Below are 27,514 nucleotides of genomic sequence, written 5' to 3' on the forward strand. Positions count from 1 at the left end.
TAAATGTTGATCTTGCCCAGAAGGCACAAAGATAAAAATAAAACATTTTTCAGGTATTGATTACTAAATTGTGCCAGTAATCAGTAAGATTCTCAGAATATAGAATTTGTTTTCCATGTGCATCTTGATGTAAACTTTTACTTGAATTCTAAAATGAAAAACCTTTCAATCCAATAATATCTTCCCCTTAAATCTTTTCTGAAAATTATGGAATTTACTGTATTTGATTTTGTTTTAATGATTCAACACTTATTTCAAATAATAGTCTCAGTATCAAAGCAGAAATCAGAGAAATATATTTCCCTTGAAGTTCTTAGAAATAACATGAAACATCGAGAAATTGAGGTTTAATCCAGTAGTCATTACAAATAGGAAAAGGTATTCCATTAATTGAGTTTTTTCTTGTCATTTTATTCCATCAACACATGTATTGTGGTAATAGCATTGGAAATAGGTAAAAGATTGTTTGCCTATGAAAAGGTAATGAAGTCACTTGATGAAACCTTTTGGAATATGTCTAACCAAAGTTGGAAATCCTAGTTGAAAATCAGTTACTTGCTTGCCACATCTGAAGAAACTATTGTTGCAATAGGAAGTGAATGGAGAAAAATAAGTATGTCTTAGAAAGGCAAACTCGAATGAAAGATGCGGAAATTAACACAATTTGCTTCAGTTATGACGATGTCTCTAGACCACTCTGAAACTGCAGTCATCACTTGTGGTGCAGGTACATGGTTTGCTGTGGTTCAAGAAGGCAACTCATCGTCACCTTTTAAAGAACAACTAAGTGTTAGCTGCCTTCGACGTTGATACTCGCGTCCCATGAACGAACAAAAACATTTTTTGAAAGCGTCCAGGTAGTCTCGCTCAGCCTAATGAAGGTCTGGATTTTGAGTCAGGTTGCATTTAGGGCTGCCGTTATGATGCCCAAACATTCCGCAGACATCCCACAATCGCAAGACAATTTACTAGACGCTGTCAACACTAAGACAAGAATGTCACATTAACTTTCCTGAAGCTAATGGTCGAATCTAAAAGAACAACAGATGGAGGGAGCTACTGGCGCTCAGCAAAAAAAAAAATCTGAAAACCTGAGCATGTCCCAAGTCGAAGAAACTCAATGGTTCTGGCATCATCTGAGGAGAGAAAGCGGAGTTAGCGTTTCTGCATCCAGTGAACCTTCTTCAGAACTGGCCATGGCTCAAATGCTAACTCGGTTTTCTCTCTCCACGGAGGCTGCCAGACCTGCTCCAGCACTTTTTCTTTTCAGTTCAGACCTTTAGCACCCACAGTTCTCTATATCATTCCCCAAATGGGACAGTCAGTACCTGTCGATTGTTATGAGCATTCCGGGTTTACAGAGCGTGGAGGACATTTCCCTTTTAAGGCCCCTTTTTCCTCCTCAGCCAGTTTAAAGCAGTGCACGAGGGGCCGGCGGTTGGGCCTGGGATGGAGGGGGAGGGGCGAGGTGCTAGGTGCTGCACGGCGGGGATGTTCGCGTCAGTTCCGGCAGTCTCACGCCTCGCGCGGTAAGATGGCGGCGCAGTTAACGGACGCGGAATTGTTTTCCGAATTGAAAAAGTTCGGTTTGGTCCCGGGTCCCGTGACCGAGAGCACGCGCCCCGTCTACCTGAAGAAGCTCAAGAAGCTGCGCGAGGAGCGCGGCGCCAGACCTAAAACCAGGAACGGCGGCAGCAGCAGCGGGGGAACAGGCCCGAGTTCGGGCCTGGGCCTCGGCGGGTTCACCACCTCCACGTCTGCCCCCGTAACCCCGGGCAAGCTGCTGGGTTTCAGCTCGGACGAATCGGACGCCGAGCCCAACGGCAGAAGGAGCGAGGCCGGCAAGAGGACGAGCAGGACGGATAAAGCTCCAGGCGACTGCCCCCGCCCGCGGCCTAGTCACAGCAAAGGGAGGAACACTCCTCCGAGAATGGTGAACAGCAACAATAACAGCGGCAGTGGAGGGGGCCTTTCGTCCGGGAAAGGGAACCCCACCCCTTGGTGGAGGCCGAACACAAGCGGCGGCGTCCAGCAGTCGCCGGAGGAAGAGGAACGACCTCTGGGAACAGATCTGCAGAGCCACAACAACACCAGCAGCAATCGAGTCTCCTACGTTAGGGATGGTAATTACTCTGACTCCGAGGATGAGCGAGAAGAAGAGTCGAGCCGGAGACCCAACTCCAGGCGGAGTCTCTCCAAGAAATTACTGGCCACCGTTAACAATCATAACCCGAGAGCGATGGTGGAGGAGGGCGGCGCCAAACGGATCCACGACGTCGCCGGCGGTCCTTACTGTCTAGACGCAAGGAGAGACCAACTGGAGGAGGAGGAAGAGGATCAGAGGGAGAAAGACGCCACAGCGGAGCCCACCATGTTATTGCGGTTCCGTAATTCCTCTTCCAAAAAGATTGGCCCAGGACTGCTGGCTTCTGAGAAGGAGAGTCTTTATAAGAGCAGCACCAGAAACAATAATCACGTTAGCGCCACAAGTAATTTTATCACCAGTCCAAGTGGCCCTTCGTCCTCCCTTCTAATCAATGCTAATCACTCAAACCATACGGGCAGTAACCACATTTACAGTGCATATCGTAAAAGCCCCAGAGAGCCTGAGGAGGAACTATTGCAGCAATTTAAAAGGGAGGGGGGTTCGGCGACCGGTGGGTTCAGTGCACACTACTTATCCATGTTTCTTTTAACTGCTGCATGTCTGTTTTTCGTCATATTGGGACTTACCTATATAAGGATGAGGGGTTCTGGAGGAACAGGAGGAGTTCTTAACGGTAAGTGTTGCAACAGAAGCATCAGAGTTTGCGGTGTGATAACTGCAAATTGCCAGACATTAATATGTTCAGAAACGTTTTGTATGTTTATTGAATATGTATAGCAAAAATGGTATGTCTTTCACCTGGTTGTGGTAAGCTAGTTCTAGGCATAGTTGTATTATAGTCATGGTTACAAATTACAGTAGTTTTAAGGGCCAACCATATTTGATTCTGTAGCTAGGGGTACTTAATTTAAATGTCATTTAAATGTTTTATCAGGTGAAATATGACAGACCAATTCACTTGTTTATTTTGTACAAAATGATTACAATTGCAAAGCTATGTTGTAGCAGGACTGATCTACTACAATACAGCTTTCCCTTCTTGAAATTTGGTGTGATCTGAATCCACTTTTACCATTTACTGTATTTTTGCATTCTTTGGTATAATTTCCACCATACCTTTCAAAAGCAAGGTTTTAATTTAGTTGTAAATAGTGTTTGCACTTAATATCAGTAAATAGTTAAATCTTGGTTGGATCGTGTCACTGATGGGTATACATGTGCACATATTATCTTGTTTTCAGCACAAGTGTAGGGTATTATAGAATCATAGAGATTACAGCACGGAAATGGACCCTTTGGTCCAACTCATCCATGCCGACCCAAATATTCCATCCCAATCTAGTCCCACCTGCCAGCACCCGGCCCATATCCCTCCAAACCCTTCCTATTCATATACCCATCCAGTTGCTTTTTAAATGTTGCAATTGTACTTGCCTCCACCTTTTCCATACACATACCACCCTGTGTGTGAAAAAGTTGCCGTTAGGTCTCTTTCATATCTTTCCCCTCTCACCCTAAACCTATGCCCTCTATTTCTGGACTCGCCCACCCCAGGAAGAGACTTTTACTATTTATCCTATCTGTACCCCTCATGATTATCTTTTGATTTGAACTGTCATGAGGGTTTTTTGGCACTATGATCCCCTTTCAATAATACTAATGCCATTTTGTTGGTGTTACAACTTAGGCAGAGGAAGCTTTTTTTCTTGAGGAATATCACTCCATACATTTAAATCTGTTACTACATCTTGTTACGTATGCTTCAGAAACAAAATTCACATTTTTGAGGGTGTATTAAAACATTTGGGTCAAATGTGCTTGGCTTGCTTAAACCCTTCCAGTGGATTATTATAACTATTGTAATTTATCATGAGAACGTTTTATATTCAATTTGTTTGGTCAGCTATGTAGTTGTAGGCTCCGATAACAATGTGTAAAATAATGTCATTAAAGTCTTGGTCTCCATCTTTTTTGAATGCATTTTAGATGCTTTTAGGGCTCCCACCAATTTCTCATCCATATTCCATGGCATCATCATTGCAAAATGTAGGGCTCAGAATTTGTTTTAGGAGGGCTTCCAATAGCTGCTGTCATTAGTTAGATTTGCCTTTGCACCCTCCAGCTCAAAGTTACTGGGAATGCATGCTGATAAAATCAGAGAGGTGAAAGGACCAACTTGGATCTAAGTGATCGAGACAACCAATATAAATTTGAGATTTTTCATTGAGATGATGTGTATAGATGAGAGCATCTGATATAGTCTACTTGAACTTCGCAGGGTTTTTGATAAGGTACCATCTGGGAGACTAATAGCCAAGGTAAGAATGGGATCCAATGAACTTTAGCTTATTGAATCAAAAATTGGTTGCGTGGCAAAAAACCAAGGGTGTTTTAGTGACTGGAGGTCTGAGAGTTATGGGGTTCCATAGCAGTCAGTTGCTGTTTGGTATGTGTAAATCTTATTAATCAGTAAGTTCACGGATGATGTGAAAATTGCTGGGGTCTGCTCTATAGCAAATGGAATTCAATCTGGGCAAGTGTAAGGTGATGTAGCTGGGCAGACAAGGCAATAGTAGGACCCTGGGAAGCACCTAAAATCAGAGGGACCTAGGTATGCATGTTGACTGGTACCTTAAGGTAGCAGAACAGGTTGATTAAAGTGGTTAAGAAGACATATGAGATTCTTGCATTTCTCATATGAGCGATAGAGATGTACAGCATGGAAGCAGACCCTTTGATCCAACTTGTCCATGCCAACCCGATATCCTAAATTAATGTCCCATTTGCCAGCATTTGGCCCATATCCCTCAAAATTCATAATTCGTAAAGCAATTTAAATGTATTTTAAATTTTGTAATTGTACCAACCTCCACCCCTTTCTCTGGCAGCTCATTCCATGCACACACCACCCTCTATGTAAATGTTGCCCCTTAGGTCCCTTTTAAATCTTACATCTCTCACCGTAAACCTACGCCCTCTAGCTTTGGACTCCCCTAACCTGGGGAAAGACTTTGCTGATTCACCCTATTGATAGCCCTCAAGAACTTATAAACCTTTTATAAGGTCACATCTCCACTTCTGGTATTCCAGAGAAAATAGCCCCAGCCTATTCAGCCTCTCCCTATAGCTCAAACACGTCAATCCTGGCAACATCCTTAAATCTTTTCTAAACCCATTGTTCAACTTTTAATGTGTTTTCTATAGGAGGGAGATCAGAATTGAACGCAGTATTCGAAAATTGGCCTAACCAATGTCCTGTATAGCTGCAGCATGACCTCCCAACCCCCAAGCACAATGCATAAACCAATAAAAGCAAGGGTACCAAACCCCGCCTTAACTAATGTCTACTTGCGACTCCACTTTCAAGGAACTGTGAACTTGCGCTGCAAGGTGTCTTTAGTCGGCAGCACTCCCCAGGACCTTACCATTAAGTGTATAAGTCCTGCTCTAATTTGCCCTTACAAAATATAGCACCTCACATTTATCCAGATTAAACTCCATCTGCTACTACCTGGCCCATCTGATCAAGGCTGAAAATGTGTTGCTGGAAAAGCGCAGCAGGTCAGGCAGCATCCAAGGAACAGGAGAATAGACGTTTCGGGCATAAGCTCTTCTTCAGCTTATGCCCGAAACGTCGATTCTCCTGTTCCCTGGATGCTGCCTGACCTGCGCTTTTCCAGCAACACATTTTCAGCTCTGATCTCCAGCATCTGCAGTCCTCACTTTCTCCTCCCATCTGATCCAAGATCCTGTTGTACTCTGAGGTAACATTTGCTGTCCACTTCACCAATTTTGGTGTCATCTGCAAACTTACTACCCGTACCTCTTGTATTCACATCCAAATAATTTATATAAATGACACAAAAAAAGTGGACCCAACACTGGTTCCTGTGGTGTACCACTGGTCACAGGTCTCCAATCCAAAAAGCAACCCTCCTCCATCACCACCTGTCTCCTAACTTCTAGCCAATTTTGTATCCAAATGGGTGGTTCTGTGTTCCATGTGCACTAATCTTATTAACCAGTCTATCATATGGAACCTTGTCGAATGCCTTACCGAAGTCCAAATAGTCAATGTCCACTGCTCTGCTTTCTTCAGTCCTTTTGTCGCTTCTTCAAAAAAACTCAATCAAGTTCTTGAGACATAATTTTCCATGCAGAAAGCCATGTTGACTAACCCTAATCCGTTCTTAACTTTCCAAATACATGTAAATCCTGTCCCTCAGAATTCCCTCTAACAACTTGCCCACCATTGATGTCAGGCTCACCGGTCTGTAGTTCAATGGCATTTCCTTACCACTTTCTTAAATAGTGGCACCAAGTTAGCCTTCAGCACCTCACCCATGGCTATTGATGATACAAATATGTCAGGAAGGACCCCAGCAGTCACTTCCCTAGTTTGCCACAGAGTTCTAGGGTTCACCTGATCAGATCCTAGGGATTTATCCACCTTCATGATTTTTAAGACGTCCAGCACGACGACCTCTAACGTGGATACTTTTCAAGATGTCACTATTTAGTTCCCCAAACTAGTTAGCTTCCATATCCTTCTCCACAGTGTTCATTCAGTATCTCCCCATCTCCTGCGATTTCACACATAGGCAACTTGCTGATCTTTAAGGGGATCTATTCCCTTCCTAGTTACTCTTTTGTCCTTCATGTATTTGTAGAAACCCTTTGGATTCTCCTTAACCCTATTTGCCCAAACTATTTCATGTCCCCCTTTTGCCCTCCTGATTTCCCTTTTAAGTACAGTGGAGCCTCAATTATCTGACATTTGATTATCTGAATTTTGGATTATCGGGCAAGATTGCAAGGTCCTGATGCTTGGTTAAACTGTTATCTGGCATTTGATTATCCAACAAAATACTTCCTGTCTGTGTCATTCGATAACCAAAGTCCCTCTGCATACTCCTACTGCCCTTAAACTCATCGAGGAATTCACTTGATCCCTGCCGTCTATACCTGACGCATGCTTCCTTGTTTTTCTTGACCAGAACCTCAATTTCTCTCATCGTCCAGCATTCCGTACATCTACTGGCCTTGTCCTTCATCCTAACAGGAATATGCTGTCCCTGGACTCTCATTAGCTCCATTTTCAAGGCTTTCCACTTTCCAACCATCTGTTCACCTGCGAATATTTGCTCCCAATCAACTTTTGAAAGTTGTTGTTTAATACCATTAAAATTGGCTTTCCTCCAATTTAGAACTTCAACTTTTAGATCAGGTTTAACCTTTTCCGCAACTGTTTTAAAACTGGTAGAATTATGAATGCTTGCCTCCAAGTGCTCCCCCACTGACATAGCAATTGCTTTCCCAAGAGGAGGTCAGGTTTCGCTCCTCTCTAGGTATTTCCACATTCTGAATAAGAAAATTTTGTACACACTATGTGCATTTAATACATTCCTATCCATCCAATTCTCTAACACTATGGCAGTCCCAGTCTGTTTTAAATCCCCTACCCTAGCCACCCTATTATTCTCACAGATAACTGAGATCTCCTTTATAAATTTGTTCTCTCTTTCCTACTGATAACTGGGGTGGTCTATAGTACAATTCCAATAAGGTAGTCCCCTTGTTATTTCTCAGTTCCACCCAAATAACGTCATGGGACATGCTCCCTGGGATATCTTCCCTAAGTTCAGCTGTAATGTGATCTCTAATCAAAATGTCATTCCCTCTCTATTATCGCATTTGCTATCCTTCCTATAGCATCTAAACCCTGCAGCATTAAGCTACCAGTTTTTATAATGGCTATAATATCCCAGTCCCATGTTCTCAACCATGCCCTGAATTCATCAGCCTTGCCTCTCTGGCCTCTTGCATTGAAGTAAATGCAATTTAATTTATCAGTCCTACCTTGATCTCTGCTTTGCTCCTGCCTGCCTTGAATATTAGACTTCTTTCCCCAACTGCACCAGCCTCCAACTGATCCCTTTTCTCACTATACCTTTAAGAGCAAGGGAGATAACACTTGAGTTGTAAAAAACGTTGCTTCGGCCACAAGTAGATTATTGTGTGCAGTTCTAGAATCCACATTATAGGAGATATGTTATGGCAGTAGAGAGGGTGCAGAAGAAATTTATGATGCTGCCTGGTCTGGAGAGTTTTGGTTTTTCTTTAAGCAGAGGAGATTGAGGGTGGGCATGATTAAGATGCATAACATTGAGGGGCTTATTCTGGGCAGACAGGAAGGAACTTTAATCTTGGGAGAGATCGATGAATGGGGAACTCAAACTTGAAGTAAAGAGCAAGAGATTTCAAGGGAATGTGAATTTTTTTCCATTTAGGGTGGTGGGAACTCACTGCCTATAAGTATGTTAGAAGCAGAAACCCTCCTTATATTTTAGAAGTATTAAGATGCGCACTTTGCAATGCCAAGACATGCACAGTTTTGGACTAAGTACTGGGAAAATTGGGTTAGAATAGTTTTGTGCTTGTTTTTGACCAGCATAGACATGATGGGCTGAAGAGCCTTTTTCTGTGCTGTGAACCCTATGACTGCTTAACCAATGGAGCTGAGAATTGGGAAATACATGTTGGTAGGTGTGCAAAGGACCATGAATCAATGAATTAACTATCAGTGCTTATGTATTTAAAAGGACGAAGAACAACATGAGCGCTCTGTTATTTTCAGGATCTACCAATTTTAAGTTCATAAAGAAATAGAACTAACAGTTGTAATAAACTTTGGCACTAAATCTTGATTGGTCACTAATACTTATTGATTCGGTTTACACTTGTTTAGCAATGATTTAATCTCTTGAGACTAGAATAATGGGAGAATGAAGCAGAAACATTTGTGTAAAATTAAATTAGGGAGGCTAAAAGCAGCATTACATTTTCATTCTCTCCACACCATAAACTTTGTTTAAAAAAGACCATGAAGATGTAGCAGTAGATGCAGAAATTTAAGGAGGATGTTCCAGAGCATAGTCTTGGTAGCTGAAAGCATCAGGAGAGTGAAACTGGGATTGCTGAGGTAGAACATGTTGAGCTATATATCTGGAGAAGTTTAGGGAAAGGTGAGAGTGTGGAGGGATTTGGAAGCAAAGCAGTGTAGATCAGTGGGTGCACGGGGAACATAGGTTAACAGAAGTTGGTGAGAGTTGGGACTCGTTGGAATAATCAAGCCATGAGGAAACAGGCTCAAATCAAGCAGTGTTATGGGATGGGTGGTTTGACAGTGTCGTCGGAAGATCATCTTAGAGTTGACCAGAATACCAAAATCTAATTACATTTTCAGACAGTTGACAATGAGAGGAATTAAGGCAGGGGGACAAAGTTTATAATGGACCTCTAACTACTGTTCTCATCATTTGAAATTTCCATGTCACTTACCCATATATGATGTGAGGATCAGAGGCTTATCTATGACTTGATGGCAGCTGCTGGCTTATTAATTCAGGGTTCTTGCTGTGTAACTCTGACAACACCCAACTCTACTTCGTCATCTGGTGGTGTTTCCATTGCCTCAGAGTTGTCAGATCTGTTTTGCAACCAATTTCACCCTCAGTTGCTATCTCTGGTTAAACCAAACTGTCTGAAAATTTGGGTGTTCTTTTAGACTCTCTGACAGCTCCCTAACTAAATCCTTAGAATTGCAAGGCTTGCCTATATCTAAGTCTTCATCATCTGTGTCCACTTTGCCTCAGACCAAATGTTGTTAAAACCTTCGTGATTTTTTTATGCTGCCAGACTGTTGTGTTCCGAGGCTTTTTTGGCTGGTATTTCATTCTACCTTCTATGAACTTCTGTTCACACTTCGCCATTATCTTACCTCACTTCTAGACTTGGTAACCTATCACCCCAGTCCCCTAAAATATGTATTTTAATTCTGTTCTGACCTGGGTGTGGTGTTGTTTCTCCCAACATTAGCCTCCAAGTCTCCAAACTTTGGCTCTTGTCTATCCCTACCTCCTTTCAACCCATTATGACAATATAGTATTTTAGCTGTCCTGACTTCACTTGGCTCAGCTCCTTTGAAATCCTCCAAATCTGCATCTTTAATTTGAAATCATAACTCATCCTTTTGAATCAGTATCAAATTTTGCCTGTATTCTGTGGACCATCTTGGCTATTTTAAATTAAAGGTAAAATATGAATGCACGTTGTCAAAAACAATGCTATGGGGAAATTGAAGTTTTAAAAAGATGTCCAAACATCCTTTTTGAATGAACAGAAGTGTTATACTCTCTCTCTCTCCTTCCTCCCACTAAATAAAGGGTAAAGAAAAGCTGTTATTTTCAGTCTCTGCATAAGTTCTCTTGCAATCCATCAACTTCATCTATTTCACTGCCCAAAGTTTAACTATGCTATTCATATTTAACTTTGAGGATGCGCTGTGTGTGTAGCCACATCATCACCACTAAGACTACCTACTTCCATCTCATCTGTAACATCATGCTGCAATGATTCTGCATCAGATTGTCTGAGGTTGCAGCAGACAATGTGTTTGTGTAGAATTGTCTACTCCACTGGACACCTGGCCAACTTTCCATTTTTTTTCTGCTGAGCCTGAGATTACTGCAGACTCTGCCCAGGTAATTATATATAGCAACTCTCATTCTCGCAGGTTTTGCTGACCTATGTTGACGTCCAGTTAAGCATTGCTTCAGTTTAAAGGCGAGTCATTGTTTTCAAATCCTTTAATGTCTTGCTTTTCCATACTTTCTTATCAGCTCTGTTAACTCTGCTCTAATACTGGCCTCTTGACCATCTCTAACTTTATCATTAAGTCATTGGTGACCAGCCTTCAGTTGCCTTTGCCTTATATTCTGGAAATTCTCTAACTCACTCCCTCACATCCTCGTTTAAGACACTCCTTAAACTCCACCTCTTTGACTAAACATTTTAACGTCCATCCAAAAGCCCCTTATGTGAATTGGTATTACATTGTTTTGGATAAATTCTTTGAAGCAGCTGACATGTCTTTATGCTCAGAGGTTATGTTATCCTCAAGGAAGACAATAGCCTAAAGGTATTATCGCTAGTCTATTAATTCAGAGACCCAGATAATGTGAGGATCCAGGTTCCAATCCTGCCATGACACATAATGGTTTCATTCAATTAAAATTCCACTGTTAATTGTCTTTAAAACCTGCCTGGTTCACGGGTGTCCTTTTGGGAAGGAGACAGTCAGCATTACTTGGTCTGGCCCATGTGACTGTACGGCAATGTGGTTGACTCTTAACCATCCTTTGGGCAATTAGGGAGCAACGCCCTCGCCCTGCGAATGAATTGAGTTATCCTAAAACTGGCTCACTGACAACGTTGCTGTAAAGCTTTGCATGTGGCCAGTTTTTGAACTGTGGTAAACTTTTAAATTTTTTCTGTTACGATATACATGTGGTATTTAATCTAGAGCAAAGCCTGCATAGTAAATTCCAAGTTGCCATGTGGCTGTTCACACATGTTATTCAGGATTACTGCTTTCCGTAAAGATCTGTAAAATCCTTCTGATGAATTGTTAACTGAGACATTATCTGACCTCTGGGTTATTTGAAGGAGAACAACACTAGTATTTATCCCTGTAATACTTTTTTTTAAAAAACTGATCATTATCTTCTTGCATGATTTGTTTTGTGCAAATTGGCTTCTGCATTTCTGACATTATTACAACAATGTATTAAAAGTAATTGGTTGTAAAGTGCCTTGAAGTCCAGTCTGTTAGTGGCTGAATAGAAGTAAGTGTTTCCCTTTTTCAAGACTAGTATCCATATTTGGTGTGGAAGTGGTGAACATTTGTTTGTGGAAATGTTTTAAGTGGCTGACAGTCTCCTTCTCAAAAGGACACCAGTGAGCCAGGCAGGTTTTAAAGACAATTGACATGGTCATCAGATGGTGAATTCCAGAATTATTCAATTCAAATTCCAGTATGTGTCATGGCAGGATTGGAACCTGGGTCTCTGAATTAATATGCTAGCGACAATACCTTTAGGCTATTGTCTTCCTTGAGGAAACATAACCTTTTTAAGCATAAAGACATGTCAGCTGCTTCAAAGAATTTATCCAAAACAATGTAATACCAATTCACATAAGGGGCTTTTGGATGGACGTTAAAATGTTTGGTCAAAGAGGTGGAGTTTAAGGAGTGTCTTAAACGAGGATGTGAGGGAGTGAGTTAGAGAATTTCCAGAGTATAAGGCCGAGGCAACTGAAGGCTGGTCACCAATGGTTTAGTGATAAAGTTGGAGATTAGTGTATGTGCATCTAACATTGATCCTGTTCTTGTGAATGCTTTTTATGATGAGCAGAAATTGAACTTTACTATCAGAATGTTCTTTGCAGTATATACTGTACACTTTATGGTGTGTATTTAAACAAATGTCATACTATTTATAAGGCAGAATTGGGTATAATCTCAAGACTGAGTTGACTAATTGGCAAAGTGACAATTTGATCTAAATTTGTTTGCTAAAAATGGCAGCTAATCCGTAATAGACAGATACAGTAACCTACATGGAAACAAAGTGTAGAAAATAAAAATTCTACAATGCAATAATAGAAGAACTTCAATTTTAATATTGAATTTAGCTCAATACAGTTGAATTTCAGGATATTAGCAGCCCCATCTCCAACTTATTTATTTTCTTGTGTTTCAGTGATTTATTCATTGTCATGTGTACCAAAGTACAGTGAAAAGCTTTGATACGAGCAGTACAGGCAGATCATAGTAAGCAAGGATGTACAGATCAAAAAGACTTAGTCACGCAGGTTACATTGCTTGTTCAGTCTCGAGTGTCCACCCTTCAGTCCAATAATAGCTGGGAAGAAGCTGTTCCTGAACCTGTTGGTGTATGTGCTCGGACGTCGGTATCTTCTGCCTGACATAAGATCATTATTGTGGTGCGATGGGTATTTGATATTAGCAGCCTTTCCATGGCAGCGAGCCACATAGATGGAGTCTATGGATGGAAGGTTGGCTTCCTTGATGGCCTAGGCTGTGCACAGCACCTACTGCAGCTTCTTACGTCCTGGGCAGAGCAGTTGCCATATCAGACCGTTATGTACCTGCCCAGTATGCTTTCAGTGGTAGAAGTTGATGAGGGCCCTCCCGTAGATGCCAAATTTTCTGAGCCGCTTGAGGAAGAAAAGGTGTTGTTATAATTAATCTTAATTGTTCCATTTGACAAAATGTTAACGTACGTTAGAAGCTGTTTCGAGTACCAGGTAAGTGACTGGGTAAGAGTTTGTAACCGTATGTTTATGTAACCTTGAAGCTGCTTCTTGGTGTAACAGCTGAAAATGTGTTGCTGGAAAAGCGCAGCAGGTCAGGCAGCATCCAAGGAGCAGGAGAATCGATGTTTCGGGCATGAGCCCTTTCCTGAAAAAGGGCTCATGCCCGAAACGTCGATTCTCCTGCTCCTTGGATGCTGCCTAACCTGCTGAGCTTTTCCAGCAATACATTTTCAGCTCTGATCTCCAGCATCTGCAGTCCTCACTTTCTCTTGGTATAACATTCTGATGTTCAAGGACAGGTGCACAATTTATGTCAGAATGCTTGAAAAGCTTGCTGAGTATTGGTTGTCAAATAATAATATCAAATATTAGTAGGAGCAATCAGTACATCCTGACACTGAGATTTTCATGTTTGATCATGTAATCAATCCATTCTCTGGGATTTTAAGACATAATATGCATTAGTTAATATGAACTGTGAAAGCAAGTGTATAGTTAAATATATTAAACCTTGAAAGTTGAGTTAATAAAATTGAGTAAATGTAATTTCATAACATTTGGGTAGTGACTCAACTGTTGGTTGGATCATGAGTAAGTTAAATTTTTATGGATTTTGTAAATGTATGTGTGCTAAGTTTATTCCAAGGAAGCGTAGACTACATACCAGAAAATAGTGGATGTACTAAGTCTTACGTTAGATTGATTTTGAGAGTCTTGGTCTCTTCAGTAAGGGATTCTTAAAAATCGCATGAGTCTTAACCACTTCTAAACTGACACTTCATTGTCGAACTGAGGGTTTGTGGCATTGTTTGAGATCTGTTAGATCAGTAAGTAAAACAATGTTTACTTGAATGCAAAATATATATATGTCACTTGATTTTAAAAATAACCACTTACGTCATTTAAAATATTTTGAGTTTCTTTAATTTTGCATTGAAGCCTACTGTGAAGCTAACCACACTAAGGAATTCTCCCAGTGGCCAGGTCTGTCGGTCAGCTCTCAAAACAACAGTACCAGTGGAAATTTAACCCATTATTTATCTACTGCAGTTGTTTGCAAATTAACATTAGCCACATATCATAGTTGTTTGTTTTTAAAGTTTCTTGCATTATGATATTTTTTACACAAATATAAAGCTTTGTTTATTGGATTTTAGACTTGTAGAATTGGCTGTGCTTGGAAATATTTCTGACTGAAGTGAATTGCCACAGAAGCTGTTCAAGGCAGTGCAGCATCTTGGCTTTGAATAAAAGCTAAACAAAAGCATTTATAAAGAATTTAGTTGTGGAAATCCTGCTTAGAGGAGTGTCTTCTTAGTGCAGTGGTCTGACACATTTTGTATGCACAGCCCATCTATACTGTATTACAATGCTGGGATACTTGTGTCAAACTTTGAATCATCTCAGTCATCACTGCATATTGGAGTAGTTAGTTTTTTTAATGTCGGTTGATACAAATCATTCTATAAAGAATCATTAATATCTCATGTTCTATATAATTCTAGAGTTGAGGATACTCTCCTTTATTCACCTTGTTTATGAGTCAGTTTATAGTCACAAGGGTTTGTGTACATAATGTAGTGAAGTGTTTCTTTAATGTTTTCCTAATTCAGTTTTTATGATTCGGTGAAATTACTGAAAACTATTTTGACTGATTGGTTTATGTAGGAATGTTCCGTTGTCTCGCAATTTGCCTTCATCCTTATGTGGAAAAGGTTACTATTAGGCTGTGTACTATTCAAAACTTGTTACAGTTTTCACAGGCCCAGTTCAGGTGTGGTTTTTTTAATGAGTTCTTCCTTCCCTGTCGCCAATGAGTCTAGACAAAGGATCCCTTTAAAACCACTCAGAGAGATTGCTCATTCCTGAGTCTCATACCTACTTCCTTTTTCTCTGAAGAAAAGCTGCTACCACAATGACCAGATCATAAAGTATTGTAGTTTAACACTGCATATTTCACTGGCATATTATAGAATAACTTTTTTTTGGGTTCTGAGTTCATCCTCTAAATTTGTTGTCCTAAATTAGTGTCTAAGAAGTTTGCAAAGGCAATCCTAACACATTTCCCCACGAAGCTAGGTATCACTGTAATGAATCATTGTTCAGCGTAGAAGAGGTGTTTCAGCCCATCAAGCGTGTAATAGCTCTTTCAGTGAGCTATTCAACTAATCCCCTATCCTGCTTTTTCACCACAGCCCTGCAAGTTTTTTCCCCCTTATGTCTTGATTTTGAGAATCCTCGTCCTTTGTTCAATTCTCTCCATGGCCTTTATTTCCTTATCTCTTATCATCATCTATAATACCAAAACCCAGGGATATGAGCTCATTGGTCTTGGGCTCCTAAGTATCCTCCAATTTTACCTGATGCACCATTGGTGGCCGTGCCTTCAGTTGCCTAAGTCCTAAATTTTGGATACCCTCTATACACAATTGTCCTACACTTTCCCCCTACACTCCTTAAAAGCTTCCACTTTAACTAAATTCTTAGTAATCTGAATTAATATTTCTGTTAGTTGACTTTGTAAGGCTACTGTGAATGCTTTGGGATGTTTCATTATTAACAACACTACATGAATGTATATTTTCTCCAATTTCTTTAAAGATTTTTATTGCTTTCCAGACTAAAAGAGTTTCTGGCTATTAAGCCTTCTGTTGGAAAGTCTTTCTTCATGCTTGCGCCTTTAAAGCCATTCGTAATATTGAACATCTCTGCTTTAAGTAGAGTAACTCTAGATTCTCCAGTCTCCACATAACTGAAGTTCCTCAACCACGCACTCAGTAAATCTCTTCAGGCCTTCTCTAAAACCTTGTAATCCTTCCTGAAGTGTTATGCTCCGATTTGAACATTTTACCTGAGCTGAGACTTCACCAGTGCTTGATAAAGATTTAGCACTTCCTTGCCTCTTGTATTGTGTTTTCCTGCTGTTAAAGCCAAGGATCTTGTGTCTTTTACAATATTATGCGTTTCAAATTGGTTCTGCCTTAATCTGATTATCCATATCCGGATCTCCCAAGCCTTCTGTTTCTTTAAAGCGGTTCATATACTTATATTGCAATCTAAAGCAGGTGAGCCTTTTTAGAAACCCATATTTATTACACAGACTATTTCTAAAACTTAATCAAAAACTTTTTTTAGACTGTACCTAGATGTTAAGACGGAAGATACTCAGTTGGGCTAGTCCATTTCTGGATCTATGGGCATTGGGGAATTGCAGGTTTTCTTTATTCTTGTGGGGAAATTTACATATTGTTCCAGATTGCCCCATCTGTTAATTGTTCATTCTTCTTGATCAGGTCTTTTACTGTTGACTTGTCATTCCGTTACTTTTTTATGGAGCACTTTCTAACCCCCAGTTGGTTTAAATTAGCACACTCTCAACTCGCCCCATCACAATACTCGCGTATTTGAAAAGGCAAGGACTGATTAGGGATAGTCAATACGGCTTTGCGTGGGAAATCGTGTCTCATGAGCTTTGAGTTTTTTTGAAGTAACAAAGAGAATTCATGAGGGCAGAGTGGTGGAAATGATCTATATGGAGTCAAGATTGGTGCTAGAAAAGCACAGCAGGTCAGGTAGCATCCAAGGAGCAGGAAAATCAACATTTCGGGCAAAAGCCCTTCCGTCAGGAATGATCTATGTGGAGTTCGTTAAGGTGTTCGACAAGGTTCCTCGTGGTAGCAAGGTTAGATCACATGCAATAGAGCGAGAACTAGCCACTTGAATGCGACTGGTTCGGAGGTGGCAATAGAGGTGATGGTGGTGGAGGGTTGCTTTTCAGACTGGATGCCTCTGACAAGCGGTGTGCCACAAAGATCAGTGCTGGGTCTGCTGCTTTTTGTCTTTGTATAAATGATTTAGATGTGAGTATAGGAGATATAGTTAGTAACTTTGCAGATGACACCAAAATTGGAGGAGTTGTGAACAGTTAAGGTTACCTCAGAGTACAACAGCATCTTGATCAGATGGGCCAAGGAGCAGCAGATGTAGTTTAATTTAGATAATTGTGAGGAATTGCATTTTTGGAAAGGCAATTCGGGGCAGAATTTGTGCACTTAATGGTAAGGTCTTGAAATGTTGTTAAACAAAGGACCTTGTTGACATGTAAGTTCATACTTCCTTGAAAGTGGAGTCACACTTAAGGTAGTGAAGGGTTTTGGTTTTAGATTAGATTTTTTAGATTAGATTACTTTACAGTGTGGAAACAGGCCCTTCGGCCCAACAAGTCCACACCGACCCGCCGAAGCGAAACCCACCCATACCCCTACATTTACCCCTTACCTAACACTACGGGCAATTTAGTATGGCCAATTCACCTGACCCTGCACATCTTTAACTGTGGGAGGAAACCGGAGCACCCGGAGGAAACCCACGCAGACACGGGGAGAACGTGCAAACTCCACACAGTCAGTCGCCTGAGGCGGGAATTGAACCCGGGTCTCTGGTGCTGTGAGGCAGCAGTGCTAACCACTGTGCCACCGTGCCGCCCATAATTTGCCTTTGCTCAGTGCATTGCGTATAGGAGTTGGGAGGTCATGTTGCAGCTGTACAGGACCTTGATTCGGCCACTATTGGAACTTTTGTGTGCAATTCTGGTATCCCTCTATTCAGAAGGATGTTGTGAAACTTGAAAGGGTTCAGAAAAGATTTACCAGAATGTTGCCAATGTTAGACAGTTTGAGGTATAGGGAGAAGATGAACATACTGGCTATTTTGCTTGGAGTGTCGGAGGCTGAGGGGTGACCATATAAAGGTGTATAAAATCATGAGGGGTATGGATAGTGTAAATATACAAGTCTTTTCCCGGCATGGGGCAGTCCAAAACTAGAGGACATAGGTTTCGGGTGAGAGGGGAAAGATACAAAAGGGTCCTAAGTGGCAACCTTTTCACGCAGAGGGTGGTGCATGTATGGAATGAGCTGCCAGAGGAGATGGAGGAGGCTGACACAATTGCAACATTTAAAAAGCATCTGGGTGGGTATGCAAATAGGAAGGATTTAGTGTGATTTGGGTCAAATGCTGGCAAATGGGACGAGATTAATTTAGGATATCTGGTCGGCATGGATAAGTTGGACTGAAGGGTCTGTTTGCATGCTGTACAACTCTAAGTTCATGCTAATGTTTCACTCTATCTTCTCTCTCACCCCCCGACCTAGATCTGTCTTGGGAAGAGGTGTACTGTAGATCTTTAATCTTGTTCTCCTGTTCAGAGAGGCTTTCAGTGATCTTTATTTTAACTCCCTCCACCTGTCTTGGCTCAATATCTTTGTAACTTCATCCAGTGAGACACCGGTACATGTACCTCAATAGCCACATTCCAGTTCATTTTTATCATTGTGGGCTTGGCTGGGGACTAAGCTGAGGGCTGTTGTAGTGCAGTGGTAGCTTACCTACCTCTGGACCAGATCACCTGGTTCAAGTCCCAACTGCTCCTGTGTCATACTATCGCTGAACAGGTTGTTTAAAAATACCTATAAAGTCTGAAGACCGTTTTTCCCCATCAATTCTTTCCCCACCCCATCCTCTAATCACTTCTGTTTCAGAACTAATGTGTATTTTAAAAAAATGTGGTTTCTTAGTATTTTATCTCCTTCAGTCATATTATCAATTTGCTTCTCTTCAGGATTGAAGAATCTAAATTTTCCTTTACTCAGTTTTCTAATGTTGGGTTTGTTCTGGTTTTTTATAACCGCCAAAGGTCTTTTTTTTTTGGTTTCATTAACTACATTCAAAGATTTAAGTTGTTCCCTGACTGTAGCAGTTTGAATTTTAAACTTTGGCCTATTACAGTTCAGTTTTGTGATTTGAAATATGTAAATAGTAAAACAAAGACTTTTTTTTTAAAAAAAGAGTAGGGCCACTTAACAGACTAAAATGGGAATTTACACATGAAGGCAGGGGCATGGCTAAGATATTAAATGAATACTTTGCGTCTAGATGCTACCCAAGCCATAGTGGCTGGAGCAAACTGTCACAAGAAGGGCTCAAAGTTAATAAGGAAGTGATTAGATTAGATTAGATTAGATTAGATTACTTAGTGTGGAAACAGACCCTTCAGTCCAACAAGTCCACACTGACCCTCTGAAAAGCAACCCACTCAGACCCATTCCCCTACGTTTACCCCTTTGCCTAACACTACGGGCAATTTAGCGTGGAGAAAGTGAGGACTGCAGATGCTGGAGTCCAGAGTTGAAAAATGTGCTGGAAAAACACAGCAGGCCAGGCAGCATCCGAGGAGCAGGAGAATCGACGTTTCTGGCATAAGCCCTTGTTCAAGAATGAGGCCAATTCACCTAACCTGCACATTGTTGGACTGTGGGAGGAAACCGGAGCACCTGGAGGAAACCCACACAGCCACTGGGAGAATGTGCAAACTCTACACAAACAGTTGCCTGAGGTGGGAATTGAACCCGGGTCTCTGGCGCTGTGAGGCAGCAGTGCTAACGACTGTGCCAACCTTGTGCCGATGGATAAAATGTTGGTAGTTAAAATTGATACGGCACCAGGTCCAAATGAAAGACATCCAAGGATATTGAAGGAAGTGAGACTGCAATTTTCGAGGCACGACCCATAATATTACAGCATGAAATAGAGAATTTTTGCAAGACAAATCCCGTTGACTGTGTATTCCTCTAAGTTATCATTCTTTGCTTAACTTTTTCAACTATGAAAAGTGCTTTTATCTGTACCTCAAATGGTTCCTGGTAGAGCATTCCATGTCCCCAAAGCCACTTGTTTTGTAAAGTCCTTTCTCCTAAATTGTCCTTGCTGACCATAATAGTTTTAAGTTGACTCTTTTTGCTGACGAGAAAGTGAGGTCTGCAGATGCTGGAGATCAGAGCTGAAAATGTGTTGCTGGAAAAGCACAGCAGGTCAGGCAGCATCCAGGGAACAGGAGAATCGACGTTTCGGGCATAAGCCCTTCTTCAGGATTCCTGAAGAAGGGCTAATGCCCGAAATGTCGATTCTCCTGTTCCCTGGATGCTGCCTGACCTGCGCTTTTCCAGCAACACATTTTCAGCTCTTTTTGCTGACATCTGAAATCGAGAAAATACACTTATTTATTCTAGTGTTAATGTTCATATTATTTCTTATCCAATTCACTAATGAAACAGGATTGTTCATTCCCATTCTCTTCCCTGACTAACTTCTAATAAATCAAATCATTTGTGTAGACATTTGGTAGGAGGGATGTCAGCATTAATCTGAGGCATTGCACTTAATTAGTTTCTAAATTTAGCAATCGCCCTCTTAACACATGCTTTGACAGCTCCTTATCCATCTCCCAACCTCCTTCCTTGACCAGTAAAATCATTGGCTCTTTATCTCAATGTTTGTAAGGCCATTTTGTGCAAGTTGGCACAGCATGACTCTCCAGTGTTTTCATGCAAAGCAAGTGATTGTACTTGAAAAAGTAAATAATTGGCTGTGAAGTGCTTTCAGTATTGTGAGGTGGAAGGAAATGGGACTTCTTTTCGAGCTGAATGTTTTCTTGAATACATTAGAGCCTGTGAATGTTTCAATTTTGATGCTAATCCAGAACATTGGATACATAGCTTCTTTGATTTAGAATTTGAGTTAGGTTTGAGAGGAAGCCCTTTTAAAATATCCAATTTCCCATTTTCTATTTGCTGATGTAATTTGAGGATTTTTGTTATCTTGTAGGAGATTAAAAAATGTGACTCCTAATTTTATTTTGAAACGTTGCTTATTACTGGTAGTAAAAGTATCCACTGAATGTCCAGTTTGAAACATTCCTACAATGCCTAGATTTATTGATTGTGATGCCATTGGTAACTCGATTAGAAAATGTTGGCCAAAGTGTAATTATCTGTACCAGTGATCCGGTTGGAGAAAATGCTGATAATGCTGTTGAAACGAAACAACTTGAGTTAATTAAATCATTAAGTCATTTGAAATATTGAATAGACAATATTTCCAAAGCTGCCCTATTTTGAATAAAGTCGCAGTAGTATAAATAATTGAAAGTTGGAATTAGTCAGTTTGTTCAGATTCTAAACTTTGTAGGTTCTGACAACTTTCGTTCTTACGGTCATATTGTATTTCAACTTTATCAAGTCTTGTTTACTATGTGCTATCTGCTTTAAAGGAACAGTGGGATCAGATTAGATGTCCCTAGTATATATGCAGCTGTAATTAGTTATAAAGAAATTTTCAGGCAAGCTTTGAAGCAACCTGGTTAATTTCATTATGAAGGAATTTCCATAAGGTTCATGGGTCCTGGTTCCTAGTTCCAAACTAGGCTTGGAAGCAAAAGTCAAGGCTGACACTTCAGTGCAGTTCTGAGGGAGTTTTGCAACCCCTTTTAGGAGAGGCATAAACTGACCCATCTGCATGGGTTGGTTTATAAAATTCCATTGCCCTGTTTTGAAGAGCAGAGAGTTATCCTGCATTTCTGGCTGATATTTATTCCTCTTCCAATAAGATTGATATTATCATTTGTTCAGGAGTTTACTGTGTGTACAAATTGGCTTCTACATTACCTACATTAGTGACTGTGCTTCACTGAATAGAAAGCATTTTGAGATGTCTGTTAATCATGAAATGTGCTCTAGAAGTGCAAGCCTGTAAAGTAAGTGTATATGTGCTAATTTTGAGGTATTTAGGCAAGTTACTATCTCATGTTCGAGAAAACCGCTTTCTAGTGTGTGTGGTTGTTGATTGAGAGCTTTGGGTACTTGTAGCTGATTCAACCATAAGGTTATAGATTCATAGAGATGTACAGCATGGAACCAGACCCTTCGGTCCAACCTGTCCATGCCGACCAGATATCCCAACCCAATCTAGTTCCACCTGCCAGCACCCAGCCCATATCCCTCCAAGCCCTTCCTAATCATATACGCATCCAAATGTCTCTTAAATGCTGCAATTGTACCAGCCTCCACCACATTATCTGGCAGCTCATTCCATACACGTACCACCCTCTGTGTGAAAAAGTTGCCCCTTAGGTCTCATTTATATCTTTTCCCCTAAACCTATGCCCTCTAGTTCTGGACTCCCTGATCCCAGGGAAGAGACTGTCTGTCTATTTATCCTATCCATTCCCCTCATAATTTTATAAACCTCTATAAGGTCACCTCTCAGCCTCAGCAGGAAAAACAGCCCCAGTCTGTACAGCCTCTCACCATAGCTCAAATCCTCCAACCCTGGCAACATCCTTGTAAATCTGTCTGAACCCTTTCAAGCTTCACAACATCTTTCCGATAGGAAGGAGACCAGAATTGCATGCAATATTCCAACAGTGGTCTAACCAATGTCCTGTACAGCCGCAACATGACCTCCCAACTCCTGTATTCAGTACTCTGACCAATAAAGGAAAGCGTACCAAATGCCACCTTCACTATCCTATCTACCTGCGACTCCACTTTCTAGGAGCTATGAACGTGCAGTCCAAGGTCTCTTTGTTCAGCAACACTCCATAGGACCTTACCATTACGTGTATAAGTCCTGTGAAGATTTGCTTTCCCAAAATGCAGCACTTTGCATTTATCTGAATTAAATGACCCAATTTTGAGACTATCATGCAGGATAGAATTTCGCCACAGATGTATACATTTTTATTTCCTCCTTCAATAAGTTTTGGAAATGAAAGCTCATGCATTAAATCTCTATCAGTAGCTCCTCTACTTGAGTTTTCAAAGGTATGTTGATGGAAGGGGCACTTGCTTTTCAATACAGCAATCTGGATTGAAATACAGCTAAAAACTGACAATAATAGTCTTCCCTGTCAGTTGACTAAGAATCTGACGTGAAATGTTTGCATAGCCTACATTTAGTTAGTTAGTGCAAGACTGTCTCTAATTTGCCACAGAATTGGCAGTCTACCAGGAAAGTCTCTCCAAAAAGAGATTTCTATTTCTATAAACTTGTATTTTTGTGACCTCCAGGATGTTCCAAGCACTTTCCAGCCAAGGAAGTTTTTTTTTGCAATGTAGTTGCAGGTAATATAGATTAGCTACTGCATTTTCTATGTACACAAATTTCTAATTACCAATGATGTGATAACGAATGACCAGATAATCTCTCTCTTTGTGATATTGAAAAAAAAATCTATTGGTCAGAAAACTTGATTATTCTCATTTGCTTTGAAGTAGTACCATGGGAACCTCACGGCAGACCTGAGAGGGAGGGAAGGGAGCTCAGTTTAACATCTCATCCAAAAGACAGTACTTCTAACAGCACAGTATTTGCTGTGTACTGCACTAGAGATTTGTTTTTCTGCCTCAGGAACGGCACCCCTAACTTTGCAATCCAAGGTGCAAATTCTACCATCTGAGTAGTCATTGCCATGGTAGTGATGATGAGCCAATTTACTTGTAAAATAAAATTTGCTGCTGTGGTTCTGTTCGCCAAGCTGGAAGTTTTTGTTGCAAACGTTTCGTCCCTGTCTAGGTGACATCCTCAGTGCTTGGGAGCCTCCTGTGAAGCGCTTCTGTGGTTTTTTCCTCCGGCATTTATAGGAAACACCACAGAAGCGCTTCACAAGAGGCTCCCAAGCACTGAGGATGTCACCTAGACAGGGGACGAAACGTTTGCAACTAAAACTTCCAGCTCGGCGAACAGAACCACAGCAACGAGCACCCGAGCTACAAATCTTCTCACAAACTTTGAATAAAATTTGCTAGTTGTAGGGAAAGATAGAAGAATGAGATTGGGATGCCTGTGCAGAACAGTGAGCTAAATGACAACTTGTGCTTCCACAGTACGATCAGAACATTAACAAAAGTGGTAATGTAGAGAATATGGTGTATGTAATAGGCCATTTGGCCCTTCAAATTAGTGCTGCGTTCTCTCAGATCAGTGTCTACTCCCTGCACTCCAATTTTGCTGCTCATCCAAAATGTTTTGGCTCTCAATTTTTTGTCAAAGCACTATCAAAGTCTAATGTATTAAATGACTATCTCTAGCCTTCTGGGGTAGAGCATTCCTGAGAATAGGACCCTAATTCTCGATTCTACAATGAAAGACAGTTTCTCCTATAACCTGTCAACACCTGTAAAAATTCTTCGTTTTAATAAGGTTGCCACTCGTTCTTGAAGGCTTGAGAATATAGGCCCATTCAACTACCCTTTTCATTGGAGGAATCTATCGCGAATCTAAGTCTACTTCCATCTCTGAGTGTCTTGTTGTTTTTGAAACAAATTATCCCTCCATTTATTTACAGCTACTATTATCAGAGAGCTTAATAAATTGATTACAGGACTGAGAATAACAATTATTATTACAAGTTAAGCCAGTCTTATCACCATCAAGTATAAAACTAATTTTGGGTTGCAAACACCTCCCAAAATTAATGCAATACATTATAAGACATATATCACATAGGGTTCTGTTTTCTTTCATTTTTTTGCAGGTATTGTCAGTATTTCACCCAAGACCGACCTTATTTTGCTGATCATGCAGCTCCTGTACTCGTGCCTGCTTTACACAGATGTGGTTTTCATTTCCTTTACAACATGACTGAAACTAATTAAAGTTGAAAAGTGTGGTGCTGGAAAAGTGCAGCAGGCCAGGCAGCATCCGAGGAGCAGGATGCTGCCTGGCCTGCTGCGCTTTTCCAGCACCACACTTTTCAACTCTGGTCTCCAGCATCTGCAGTTCTCACTTTCTCCTAACTGAAACTAATTAAAACTGATTTAACTTATTCAACTGCTCCTGAAAATGCCAGTCATAGATGTACAGCATGGAAACAGACCCTTCAGTCCATCCCGTCTATGCTGACCAGATATCCCAACGCAGTCTAGTCTCACCTGCCAGCATCTGGCCTATATCCCTCCAAACCCTTCCTATTCATATAACCATCCAAATGTCTCTTAAATGTTGCAATTGTACCAGCCTCCACCACTTCCTCTGGCAGCTCATTCCATACACGTACCACCCTCTACATGAAAAAGTTGCCCCTTAGTCTCTTTTATTATCTTTTCCCCTCTCGCCCTAAACCTATGCCCTCTCGTTCTGGACTCCCTGACCCCAGGGAAAAGATTTTGCCTATTTACCCTATCCATGCCCCTCATAATTTTGTAAACCTCTATAAGGTCACCCCTCCGCCTCCGACGCTCCAGGGAAAACAGCCCCAGTATGTTCAGCCTCTCCCTGTAGCTCAGATCCTCCAACACTGGCAGCATCCTTGTGAATCTTTTCTGAACCCTTTCAAGTTTCACAACATCTTTCCGATATGAAGGAAACCAGAATTGCACGCAATATTCCAACAGTGGCCTAACCAATGTCCTGTACAGCCGCAACATGACCTCCCAACCCCTGTACTCAATACTTTGACCAATAAAGGAAAACATACCAAACGCTGCTTTCACTATCCTATCTACCTGTGACTCCACTTTCAAGGAGCTATGAACCTGCACTCGAAGGTCTCTTTATTCAGCAACACTCCGCGGACCTTACCATTACGTGTATAAGTCCTGCTAAGATTTGCTTTCCCAAAATGCAGCACTTCGCACTTATCTGAATTAAACTCCATCTGCCACTTCTCAGCCTATTGACCCATCTGGTCCAGATCCTGTTGTAATCTGAGGTAACCCCCCTTAGATGTCCACTGCACCTCCAATTTTGGTGTCATCTGCAAACTTACTAACTGTACCTCTTATGCTCGCATCCAAATCATTTATGTAAATGACAAAAACGTAGAGGACCCAGCACCGATCCTTGTGGTACTCCACTGGTCACAGGCCTGTAGTCTGAAAAACCACCCTCCTCCACCACCCTTTGTTTTCTACCTTTGAGCCAGTTCTGTATCCACATGGCTAGTTCTCTTTGTATTCCATGAGCTCTATACTTGCTAATCAGTCTCCCATGGAAATCCTTCTCGAACGCCTTACTGAAGTCCATATAGATCACATCTTCTGCTCTGCCCTCATCAATCCACTTTGTTACTTCAAAAAACTCAATCAAGTTTGTGAGACATGATTTCCCACGCACAAAGCTATGTTGACTATCCCTAATCATCCCATTTAATGTTTGTCACTCCACTTGCCACAGTATTTCTGTAGCTGCTGATCAATTGTGCCCTCGTCTCCGCCTTAGCCCTAAGTCCTTAATAATACTAACACACTCCCTGGAAATTCTTCTGGCATACATGCCACCCCATTCCCTTACATCAAGGTACACAAACTCAAATGGAAATTGCATATTGTTTTTGTTTTTGTCATCCATGGCCACAACCTGGCATTTTTGTACTGAAAACTGCCTCAATAAACTTCTGTCCCCTATCTTCTCTGCCCTAGATTCCAAAAATAAATAGAGGAACATGTGCAATTCCTTGACACTAAAATTGATACCATCCGATCGGTTGCTTTTGCCACAGCCTCTTTTTTTTTTTTGGTTCAATTTCCTGCAATGATTCTCACTGTCTTTGCATCTTTCTCTTGTTCCTTTCCTATCATGCTCCTCTCCACCACCACCACCACCTCTTTCTCTCTTTCCCCCCCCCCCCCCCCCCCCCCTCAAAATCCATACCACCTCTGAATTTATTAATGAGACCAACTGACTTGTTTCTTTTGATGCAATAAATCTCCCACTACTCAACTGGCTCTGGTTTGTCTGTACCAATGGCCTCCCCTCTTTGAATATCTCCATCCTTGCAAATGCTGCCTATCTCCAACCTCTCTTCCAAAGGTCTTGAACCTTCAGATCATGCTATCTTCTAGACTTCCTTGAATTAAACCCCTTTAATCCAGTTCCATCCCTGCTACTATAAAAACAGCTTTAAGTTGCAAATGACATCTTGTGACTTGATTGTTAATTATTCATCCTGATCCTTTTGTAGTGACTGCAACCTGTTAAGTTTGTAAATGATAGAATTAAAAATCACACCAGGTTATAGTCCCAACAGGTTTATTTGGACACACTAGCTTTTGAAGTGCTGCTGCTTCATGAGGTTGTGGCGCAGGACCATAAGACACAGGATTTTGTTAAAGATGCTATCCTTCAATACATCTCCGCTGTTTGTCCAGCTGAAAGAGACTGATTTTTTTTTTTTCCCCTGGTTTCGTACCTTTACTGTAATTAAATAGGTACTAATTACTTGGATTGACTCATCATCATCCTACTCCCACACTCTTATTTCTGGTATTCTCCTCTAAGTGCCTACCCATGACCTCTTCCTATTTCTCATCTACATACTTTTGTTTTCAGGTGATGACATAGCATTTGTTTTTACATGAAAGCAGATGACCATCACCGCCACCTCAACTC

The 27,514-nt window shown here is 41.1% G+C and overlaps 1 protein-coding gene across 4 annotated transcripts in view; it reads left to right on the forward strand.

Annotated features, from left to right (window-relative positions):
- Nucleotides 1–1,054: 1,054 nt before the first annotated feature.
- The window catches only part of lemd3 (LEM domain containing 3), a 51,474-nt gene continuing 25,014 nt past the window's right edge, over nt 1,055–27,514 (forward strand). For 3 of the 4 annotated variants that reach the window (XM_043709656.2, XM_043709658.2, XM_043709657.2), the window contains exon 1: nt 1,055–2,780. In XM_043709656.2, coding sequence (XP_043565591.1) covers nt 1,313–2,780 — 1,468 coding nt within the window. In that variant the 5' untranslated portion in view covers nt 1,055–1,312. Of the gene's footprint in view, nt 2,781–23,193; nt 23,248–27,514 lie in introns of all 4 variants that reach the window. The other variant, XM_087997160.1, reaches the window with a different exon arrangement.

The sequence above is a fragment of the Chiloscyllium plagiosum genome, unplaced genomic scaffold (genome assembly GCF_037043375.1).
Source record: "Chiloscyllium plagiosum isolate Xiang-an unplaced genomic scaffold, Cpla_swu_hap1 HiC_scaffold_19, whole genome shotgun sequence".
Taxonomy (NCBI): Eukaryota; Metazoa; Chordata; class Chondrichthyes; order Orectolobiformes; family Hemiscylliidae; genus Chiloscyllium; species Chiloscyllium plagiosum.